The sequence below is a fragment of the Chaetodon auriga genome, chromosome 8, assembly GCF_051107435.1.
Source record: "Chaetodon auriga isolate fChaAug3 chromosome 8, fChaAug3.hap1, whole genome shotgun sequence".
In the NCBI taxonomy this organism is placed as follows: Eukaryota; Metazoa; Chordata; class Actinopteri; order Chaetodontiformes; family Chaetodontidae; genus Chaetodon; species Chaetodon auriga.
The window spans coordinates 22,178,018-22,189,175 of record NC_135081.1 but is presented as its reverse complement, the minus strand read 5'-3'; the positions used below and the strand labels follow the sequence as shown (position 1 = coordinate 22,189,175).

The window sequence follows — 11,158 nt, the reverse complement described above, 5'->3', positions numbered from 1 at the left end:
CCGGCCCCCTCAGGACTGAGTTACGAACATTTTACCTCACAGAGTATAATAAACGCACACACACACGCACCTGGTCAAGCAGCGTGACGGACGACTGCAGGATCTGCTGCCACTTGCTGAGCTGAGCCTGATGAAACTGCCTCTGAAGCTGCAAGACCTGAGCCCACTCTCCAGCTGTCTGAGGCAAAGGACTGAGGAGAGGAGAGGAGAGGAGAAGGAGAGGACACGTTAGAGGGGTGGAGGAGGAAGAAGGAGCAGAGGAGGTGTGGAAACAGAGCGAGACGAGTGCCAGTTATCAGCAGTGCAGCCACAGCTCTTAAACCTGCAATAGCAGACTTTTGGCCACTAGGGAGCAGCAGAAACAAGCTGTAAACTCCACAGCCTCTTTAGCTGTGAAACACTCCACTATGTTCGCAGCTTTCCAGAGCTTTTTAAGCTAAAAACAACACTGACGGAAGACGAGCTTGAATGCATCAAAATGCTCCATAGAGAGTTAACATGTGATCCATTTTCAATACTATCAATATATCAATTATCTTCCATTTGAATCTACTTCCCTCACAAAGGCAAGGGGAGATTTGTTGCACTGCAGAAACTTCAAACTCTGTGGGACATCTCAGACCTCAAATCCCACAAGAATAACCTGAGACCAAAGGCCAATTAACACATAACAGAGAGTCTGTGGAAAACAGTGCCAAGTGTTTACCTGTCAGCAACAGAATAGGAGTGCCATGTCTCCAGTGTATGGGCCGCTCTTTCCAGAGCGTACAGCTTGTAGAACAGCAGCATGTTGAGAGCCACCAGCACCACCAGACTGATGGGGACAGAGAGAGAAGACCTTTCATTTACTGACTGCGACGAAAATGCTTAAAAACTGAAAATGCTTCAACGAATCGCCAAGAGAAAATCAGTGACATATCAACAGCAAAATGCCACGACGGATGGCACAGAATGAGAAGGCACGAATACTTTGGTGTTTGTCCATCACAACCCAGCATTTCCTCACAAAACAATGTCAGTTTACTGCAGGAAAAATCCACCCTGGAACAAATGTTAGCACTGAAACAGCTGTGACTGTTTTACTGTATGTGGATGGTTTGGTTCCCGTTGATAACTGCTCAAGTGTTGATGGCATGATGTAGTATTTCCAGTTTAAAGTCTCAGTAAGGACAACTCTCTGGACTCACCAACAATTAACAATCACACATCCCAACACACCAGTTCCTCCCCTGGTGGTAGCTGTGAACACGAATGCAAAGTACCCACAAAGCCAAGGACTTGAAAATCTGCTGGTCTCTGTCTACATGTTCAGAGGCCATGATTTCCATCATGCAGAAAACAAACAGAATAAAAACATCTGATAACCGTGGTCACACAGATGTGCATCGGCCACAGGCGTCGGGATTTTCCCTGGCCAATCAGAAAGAGGACAGAAGTTACAACAGAGGCGCGTTGAGCTTTTTTCCAACTGGATGACAGACTGAGTATGATGCCAGAAAACAAATACTGGCTTAAAAATAACTCCAGCTGACAAATTTGTGTCAAGAATTAGAGACAAGACTTTACAGTCTGAGGGCACCTCAAGTGTATCGAAGGGTGGATTTTTCCTGTCTCATTTACATGGTTTATTTATGCAGTCAGTGGTATAAAATCAAAGCCTCTCATACGAACCTGATACAGATCCTATTCACAAGAAGTAATGCAGAGAGGAGGGGGAAAGAAGAGAAATAGCAAGAAAGGCATTGTGAGGCTGTTAGTATGCAGAAGACTGATATCCAACATGTCTGAATGAGGGTGCATTCAGACGTGGATACAACCAAGACAGCAAAGAGCCAATATAATCAAAAATATACAATCAAACCAAGGATTTGATCAGGTAGGAACTCCTTCAATTCTTCTATATCACACAATAGAGGAAAGGACGTACTGTACTGCTAAGGAGGAGGACCACATGCAAGGCCAAACACATGCTTTTATGTGTCCACTGCACTGATCTGCACTCTGCACTCTCCACTTAGAGACGCTCATCTCCGTTCTGAGTAACTCATTGTGTGTGAGACGACTAGTGAATAAGACACAGGACTCATATGATCAGTGTGCAGTAAAATATAAAACATGCTGGAAACCATCTGGAGTTAAAATAGCCAGAATGGAAGTTCAGGTCAGGGATTCAGAAAGCCTGCTGTTACTCAAGGACCACGGACACACAGTACCAACACTTGAACTTACATGAAGCTGACGATGAGGAGGATGGTGGATATACTGTTGTGTCCTCCACCACGTGAACGCTCGCCCAGCTTTATGTACTGAGAACCTAAATAAGAGGGGAAAAAAAGTGCTCAGGGTTCCCATTGAGTTTCCAGAGTATATTTCTAACAGAGATGACTAAATTATAATGTTCCTAGTCCCTGAAAATACTATCCAATCACTTCAGGTAAAATTTGATTAGAACCAGTTTCTTCTCTCTCAGTCCCAAATTTGTCTGAAAACTACTCCTCTGGATACTTCGTGACATCCCACTATATCCTTCGATCAATGATTGATGTCTCCACGTCTGTAATGTGACTCCAAACAGAACCACTAGAGGGCAGCATCGCACGGAACTTGAGCGCATGACCTTCAACGTTGGTGGCGAGGACTGAAATTCCAACATGGACCCAAAGCGCTTCAGTAACCTCTCAGTCAGACTCACTGGCTTCTCTCCGGTCCCTCTCCTCTCCGACTCCTCTGTCCCCTCGGTCTCCGGCGCCCATGCCGCCTCCCTCCCTCTCTCTCTCCTTCTCGCCCTGCCGTCGAGAGCAGGCGCGTTTGCGGCGTCGCAGGGCCGGCGGGGTCTTGGCAGCGTCTGCGCCCACTGCTTCGCCTGTGGTTACCACTGAAACCTCAGACTGTAGTAGTGTCTCCAGCTTGCACACCTCGCTCTCTGAATGGGGGAAAGTAGATGGAGAATTAAGAGAAGAGAAATGAATATACGCACAACACAGGAAAGTAAAGTGGAGGGACAAGCACAACTGGCTCATGGTTGAACAGCCAATCAGAGGAAAGCAGTATCAAAACCTGTCAAATACAAAATGCTGGGACCGAATGCTTGGTCACACTCTTTGTCCGTATGTGTTTGTCGTTTAAAAATGTTTAAAAATCTACTCATTTCAAAAGTCTCCCTCTTCACTGAAACGTGGATTCTGTGTACGTGCACTGGAGCTTTCAGGTTTCCACATCGCGCTTGAGCAAATTGCATACTGGACCACGATTGGCTTCCGGGCCAGTTGTGATTTCAAAATCCTGCTTGTGGGTAAATGTCCTCACTCGGATTCAAGATGAGCACAGAGCAGATGAAAGCGAACACAAGCTCCTCACGTCACATACGCATACATCATCCAATGTCGAGAGGAGGAGGAATGTAAATACAAAGAGAGCTATCAAAAATCAGCATACGGTATTAATAAACATTTCTTGGTATTGAGAGTCTGCTTATTTCTTGTCAGATCTAAATGTGCGTAAGTCATTGACTACATGAACAGACGCTCATCATCCACTTCTGTTCAAAAGAGAAAGCGACGACACGAAACTGTGTATTTGACTCTCATGTCAAATGTGTTTACCTTTGCTCACTTATTCACACAGTGGAAATATGCCAGAACAGCCAAGTTTGGTTTCCCCAGGCTGTGTGTATACAGGGATCTGCCGGATCATGTGACTCACCCATATGTCTGTAGTACTCCTCAATGCCACTCCAGGTGTTCTTTTCAATCAATGCTTTCACCAGGCTCCACGGCTGCTTCCTGTAGCAGATGTCTGAGGAAACTCTGGGCAAACGAAAAGCAAACAAAGCCTGTTAAATATTTCTTTAAAAAGAAAAACAGCTTTCAATTTTTAAGGACAGTTCGACCTGTTCTGTTTTGCTTTAACATTAATCAGTGCTGTTCTCAGTTATGGATATCATACATTACACTGGTGCCTGACAACAAGCAGGAACTGGTGCAGACGGCTCATACAAGTTAACATATCATGTTTGCATGTTCCAAAGAGAGCAATTAGAAAACACGTGACACACTGATCGCAGTACACCAACGTTTAGGAAATGATGGATCTGTGCTAAAAGTCTGCTTTTAGTGACCATCACCTACTCCACGGTGCTTTTGGGAAAGAAACACCGCTCTGAAAAGAGCTAGGGAGAAGTAGTAAATAACAAGCAACAGTAGAGAGAGTGATTTGCCTTTCCAGGTCAGCCGTAATTAACCTGCGAACAGAAGGTAACCAGAAAGAAGTCCGGTCGGTTTTACGTTTTACTTCACCAGCATTATGAGTGAACTATCACTGTTGGCTGAATAATTCCTTTGACAGACTATTTCTTGTATCTAAAACAATATTAGAGCCGCTCGGGGGTCCTCTGAAAGGTACGCATGGTTTAGTCCACTCTGTAGAGGGTGAACAGAAATAGTTTTTTGGACAGACTTTTCTGGGCACACTTACTCTTATTGGCATGTAAAGTGGCTAGGTAGCTAATATTACAACATTTAGCTTCCTGATTAATTTGCCAGCACATACACAAACAGTAAGTCTTTCTCAACATAGGGACCAGAATAAGAGGACTTCCTTTGTTTACAGACCAGGTTATAATGAAGCTTTGACAGAAATAATGTTCTACACTGTTCTGAAGCCTCATTGTGATTACAGTATGTTGAGAGAAATGCGCAACAATTTCACATTTTGCAGACTGTTAAATGTCTTATAAGCACTTAATTACTGAGAGCTCTACACATGCATGCGTTTACTTGCAGCAGTTATTGGTGCAGCTGTGAGAATGGATGGATGCATTAAAGGGGAAGGGAGCCGGCTGAAGGCGGGATACGTGCGGGGCCTACATTTTCGTGCTACACCACTGAAGCCAGTTTATTCCATTTTGGATTCTATTCAGATTCAGAGTGGAAAAACGCTCCAAATACACTAGTGATACAGTTAGTGAGATGCAGACAGCGAGACAGTCAAAGCTCTTACTTAAATGAAACATTGCATAATAGTCTGTTCAGGCTTCGTCAGTGGAGAAACTTCTGTGTCTGCCTTTTGTTCTTCTTCCGCTGTGATTGCTGAACGTCGGTGCGAAATGGTAAGAAAGATGCTCTGAGACGCTGACATCGAGATGCGTTTGTCAATACTGAAACCTCACTGTACTCGTACTATAAATATGGTGATGTGTCATCAAGTCAAATACAATATGTTTGGCCAGTCTGCAGACGTGAGGAAAGAAAGTCAAACAAAAAGGGCCTGGAAATAGAAGCAACATCACCCTGCAGCTGTTTGTTGCTAGAAGTGACTCAGGAAATCAGCATGGGACATGAGACGAAACAAAGGAGAGAAAGCTCTGACGGGATCATTTCAAATCCCAGTGAGAGTTTCTGGTCCCCAGGCTGAGGGACGTAACCAGTTTCATCATCTATTTTGCTGCTAACTGACATCAAATGTCAAGAGGAAATGAAACACGGCAGCGATGGCTCTGCACTGTTTGGATTTCTCTTTATTCTGTGTCATACTTCCCCTTGACTGGACTGGTGAGCGGAAAGCTCAAAACCTGTGCCAAGCAGCTGCTCAGGTATTCGAGATGAGTCAGCGTTTGTTGCCCTTTGGTTTGAATTTAGAGTTTGTGCTTTGTTGTTTCCTGTTGGTGCTGCTGTTCATCTAAACATAGATGAGACTATTAGAAATGACAACAAATCATCAAATTCTAACTTTGAGTCATAGATCAACATTTTCCTTCATGAAGTCTCCAGTTGTTTTAGTCCACAACCCTGATTCTGAAAAAGTTGACACGCTTCGTAAAGCATAAATAAAACAGATGATGTGATAATTTGCTAATCTTTTGACATATACTCAACTGAAAACAGCACAAAGACGATGTGTTTAATGTTTTTCCTCATCAACTTCATTGATTTTTGTAAATATCTGTTTATTCTGAATTTGATGCAGCAACACATTTCTTTTGGGAAAGATGTGGAACGCTCCAAAAACACCTGTTTGGATCATTACACAGGTAAACAGGTTCATTGGTAACCAGTGATAGTATCATGATTGGGTATGAAAGGGGCATCCTGGGAAGGCTCAGTCGTTCATGAGCGAGGATGGACGGAGGTTCACCACTTTGTGAACACATGATTGGATAAAGGATAGACATGGAGTCAGGAACACTTTGAAAAAATTGTCCCAACTTTCTTGGAATCAGAATGTGATTGTAGCAAACACAAGTATTGAATCTGTAGATTCAATTAAGCACTTCAGTAACATCCATTCAGCATGAGAGCAGCCCTGAGGACGACTGTCCCGTGTGGCTGCTCTGAGCTCGAAGTCAGAAGATTCCACTCACACGGACCAATAAGACAAAAGCAAACCTACCTGAGTCGGCTCTTGTGCTTGTTGATGGAGGTGAGGCAGTATCTGTGGACAGTGTAGAAATAGTCCTGGTAGGGGATGCCTGAGGTGATGACCTCCGAGTCCACCACGAAGCACTCACCCCGGGCGCTGCTCTTATGCAACGTCTGCGAGAAGAAGAGACGAGGAGGCGGGTTGTTAATGGTACGTGTAAGAAGTGTGGAAGAACCTGAACACCAGTGCTGGAAAGACTGGGATTAGTTATGAAAACAAAGACGACTCGAAACGCTTTGAGGGAAAATGGTACATAAGCTAAATATTTGAAATCAACTTCTACTTGAGCATCTTGTGTTTCCCAGTTGTAGGTATGTTATTTCTGAATTAAACTCGTTTGTTTTTGTGATGGGTGAGATTAACTGTTTTTGTTCCAACAGATTATCAGCTGTAGCACTGACACCGACACTGGAACCCTTAACTGGGTCCAAAGATGGAGCCAGATGGAGCAAAAACTGAAAGGTCGCCCAGACAGAGTAACTGCATATGACGACTGGGACAGTTCCACTTCAGTTAAAAATAAATAAGTAACCCCTTATTCACCTTTAGCAAATAATGAAACTAAAAAAGGCCGACGTTAGTCAAGGACTGACCTGCGTCTCCACCACAGGGGCGGTCTTTGGGCCGAGAGGGTTGTTGAGGGCGATGGTGTAGCTGAGCACGCGGCTGGTGTTCCCACTGCTGCTGTCCTGCTGCCATTCACCCACCGACAGGTCTGAGAGAGGGAGAGAAAAGAGACGGAGGACATGAGCGAGTCGAGAGGACAAGAGACAAAAAAGTTCCAAGAGATTTCATGAAAACGGGAGAGCGAAAGGACGGGAGAGGTTGAGCATTTGTAAATGAAAAGGACAGAGACCGCAAAATTCAGATGGGTGGAAGAGAGAGAGAGGGGAAAAGAGAGGCTCGATCCATGCTCCCTCATAAAAAAAAAAGAAAGAAAGAAATGCCCCAATTAGAGCTACACAATGTTCCCAAGCGGGCTGGGCCTCCAACTGGGGTAGCCAAATCAACTCCACGGCTTCACCTCTGTCCTCATTTAAACCAGCACAGACAAATGTCCAAAATACACACTGCATTTCCGTCTGAAGTATCAGTCCTTTAAATAAAAAATAGTTGTACGATGACAAAGCAGGGCAAGAAAAAACAGAGTGGCAAAGAACAGAAGATGGAGGGTGGTTAACACAGCGTGAACAGCTAGCGTGGCACCCTCATTAGTGGCACAATACAGTGGGCTACAGCGTGTTTTGAGGGGTGGGGAGTCCGTCACTACAATTAGATTTATCAGCTGGAGAGTAGCACAGTTGCTTCATAGGACAAACAAAGCTATTGTCAAGTTGTTGTTTCTACAGTTTAAAAAAATGACAAGTGGAGATGTTTGCAGTTCTTTTTCTTATTCCCATCGAGCAGCAACAGCACAGATGCTCGCAGTGCACCTACAGCTGAGCGCAATGGCAGCAAACTGTCACAGTATCAACAGCAAACATCAGGTTCTAGTGACGGACGCAAAGAATGAAAGAGTGAGCGACAAACAGCGGGCCGTAACTGTCACTGCCTCAACAGGAAAAACTCGCTCTCTTGTGCTTAATGTTGTGCAACAAGTTGATGCAAGTTCAGCGGCGGTTGCTGGAAAGCGTTCTGGGTAATGTAAGAATATCACATCATCAGACGGCTGCAGTTTATTGTAGCATAACACACATTGTTTACATATTTACATGTTTCTATTTTATTACTTGTTCTACAATGGGAGCAACTGCAACTGACCCATTTTCCCCTCAGGGATCAATAAAATATTCTCACTGAATACGTCAAAAATGTATCAAAGTTCTGTAGCATTAGTGAAAATCTGTATCTTAACATATGTGTAACTGTGCACAAGCAGTTACAAAGTTCGGACCATCACGTCTGCGTGTGTGTAGGTGTGTGTGTTTCCATACCAGTAAAGTGTCGCTGGGAGAAGAGGTGCTGGAGGAAGTGCGTGTCAGCCGAGAAAAGCAGGTCGTGCAGCTTGTCTACACTCATTCGAACTGCAGTGTTGATGTGCAGCCGCCCGCTCAGGTCAGCGCAGAACGACTCCACTTCACCTGAGGATCAGAGAGAAAACAGCAAAGATTTGATTTCTGTTTCTGGTCATTGTAGCAGACTCGGTGTTTTTTGTTGTGGTTGAACATTTATCCGTTTAGTTCTGAGTCATAAATCCGGCGCAGTCTATGAACACAAATATGCAAATGTTATGCCAAACCTTGGCCAGTGTATGCAAATATTAAGATACTGAGGCAGGCTTGTTTTAGGCAAATTTGCCAAGATAGCAATTTTATTGCAAACTGAATTCAGGTGAAACACAGACTGCTGCTGAATGTCTTTGCTTATTCCTGAATGGGTGAAGGACTATTACACAGTTTCTCAGTAGTTCACACATTAAAATCTTCTGAAACATGCTCTCTGAACTTAACATTCAACCACCAAGCAATCATATCAAAATGTCAGCATCTCACCAAAACTACATGGAGAAACGTCCAAAGGAATGATGTGATTTAGTTCAGGACAGATTCACCAACAGAGCACTAAACACTCCATGTTGGCGTCTGAAAAACCTTCCCTGCATTTATTGTTCATGTGGAAAAAAGAAGAGGTGGAAGAAATGACGCAGACAGAAGCTTGACAGATCAGGAGGAAGGAAAAATAACAGAAGTCAATGTAATAAACTACCACCTTCATAAAGACACATTCAGCTCAGTCAGATTCAAGCTAACAACCTCAAATGAGCACAGTCAATTAAGAGGAGTTTAAAAATAGTATAACAGCATAAAAGACATACCGGGAGAGCTCATCAAAAAGGGTTTTAAGACGCAATCAATACAGAATCTGACTATGAATCTGCAAGTTCAGGAACTGAGTGTTGTGTTTGTGCTGGTTTTTAGTTGACATGACTCACAAAGAGCACCGTTAAAATTAACTACCCTGTAGTGTAAGGTGTACTTACCCTGCGCATTTATCCATCATGGTCGTATCTGTATAAGTCAAAGGTGTGTATAGTCTTTACTTTTATCAAGGTTCCTACACATTATCGGTTCCAAAATTCATACTTTTCCAGACTTTTCAGTAGGTTTTCCAGACCAGATTTGACATTTGAGCTCGATGTTTATCATGTAAATAAATGGTTTTAAACTCTAACTGTTCACATGTGTGTTGTATTCCGACTGTATACTATAATGCCAACCAGGCTCTAGATTTGGGATCGTCAAGCCGGCCCACAGAAAACATGCATTTACCCACCGAGGTCCTTCATTCTACACACGCAGAAAGCTGGACGAAATTCCACTGTCAAACATTTGTGCTCAAGGAGGAAGTAAACCAACTGGTGCAACCAATACTTACATTATTTTCTCTTAACATATTGAATAAATAATATTATGTTATTGTTCCCTTATATTTTTTAGTTCCCTCCATAAATAAGAGCTGAACATGAGTTGCAAAAGAAACTGAATTTTATGGTATGGTACATTACCGCATGACTAATAAATGCTCAGACAATCGTAATATTTGGCTATTTGCAATGCTATGTTCATATGCAATTCAAGGTACTTGGGACAGAGCTGCTTTGAGCTGCTTTGACATAGAGGCAGCTCTGTACAGGACTGCCTTGCTTTCGAAGACGTCAAGCTTGCTCTCGCCGGTGCTCTCGGTGACAAAGTGCAGTGGCTGCCTGTTCCAAAGGCCATGAAAAACACTCTGCTTGTGTTGTAAATTTATTTTTAGAAATTCTAGATTTCATATTTTAGAAAACTGAACAGGAGCAACAGTTTGGAAAGACAAATATTTTCTATCCTCCCTTTCCTTTTTTCTAGGAGTTATCCAGATCTGGAAACGACTAAAATCAATTTCTCATTGTGGGATCTTAAATAAAAGTTACTGTTAAAGTATTTGTATTCTAATCTAATGTAATTTTCATATACTTTACACTGTCTCATCTCTGCTGGGTTCTTGTGATGGTTTGTTCACCCAAACAACACTCACTCTCTTCTTGTGTGTCAGAGGAGTTGCTGGGATCTGTAGGCAATTCCTCATCGTTGGTGATATCCAATGAGGAGAGGTTTCCCAGACTGGTGGTTGGCAGGGGCAGCATGTGATTGGCTGACTCGGACAAGCTTTCCCCACCCTCTTCCAGATTCTGATGCAGTGAGGAAAAAAAAAAAAACACCAGAGGACAGTTAGCAAGAGGTTTGTAGGGAAATCACCCCATTGTCATATGACTTTGAGAGCGAAGAGGCCTCAGCTGACCTGTGTTGACGTGGCCTGAGCAGGCATACCCACCGTAGCATGCAATTAATCTGAAAGTGACACACAGTCAACACAGAACTCCATTTATTCCCTTTAACTTGGCTTGGGCTTGATCTGTCTATATAAGGATCAAGCTTGCCAGGGAAACAATCACAGCAGCTGTTTTTGAGCACAACTGACACAATTAGAACAACTATACAGTGTTTGATAAGCTGTATTTTCTGTCTGTTTGTATTGTATTTCACTTCATTTTAACATGTTTTATTCAAATGTTGAACTAATGTATTATTTTACTTATCTAAGCATTGCCACTGTGTTTGAAAGGTGCTATAAAAAATCCCTAGGTTATTAATTATTGTAATTGAGTGCCTGTTTGTACAGTACTTGAATGATGTTAATAAAAAATGCTGTCACGTCGTAGGATGGTCACGACGGCAGTGATTCAAAAGAAAAACTCCAGCAG

General features: G+C 43.1%; 1 protein-coding gene across 3 annotated transcripts in view; it reads right to left on the bottom strand.

Annotated features, from left to right (window-relative positions):
- gramd1a (GRAM domain containing 1A) overlaps positions 1–11,158 on the bottom strand; it is a 31,917-nt gene that overhangs the window by 3,918 nt on the left and 16,841 nt on the right. For all 3 annotated transcript variants that reach the window (XM_076736951.1, XM_076736952.1, XM_076736953.1), the window contains 9 exons: positions 10,432–10,585; positions 8,352–8,498; positions 7,011–7,132; positions 6,388–6,530; positions 3,703–3,806; positions 2,693–2,923; positions 2,230–2,314; positions 707–814; positions 71–191 (listed from right to left, as the gene is read on the bottom strand). In XM_076736951.1, coding sequence (XP_076593066.1) covers positions 71–191; positions 707–814; positions 2,230–2,314; positions 2,693–2,923; positions 3,703–3,806; positions 6,388–6,530; positions 7,011–7,132; positions 8,352–8,498; positions 10,432–10,585 — 1,215 coding nt within the window. The remainder of the gene's footprint in view (positions 1–70; positions 192–706; positions 815–2,229; positions 2,315–2,692; positions 2,924–3,702; positions 3,807–6,387; positions 6,531–7,010; positions 7,133–8,351; positions 8,499–10,431; positions 10,586–11,158) is intronic.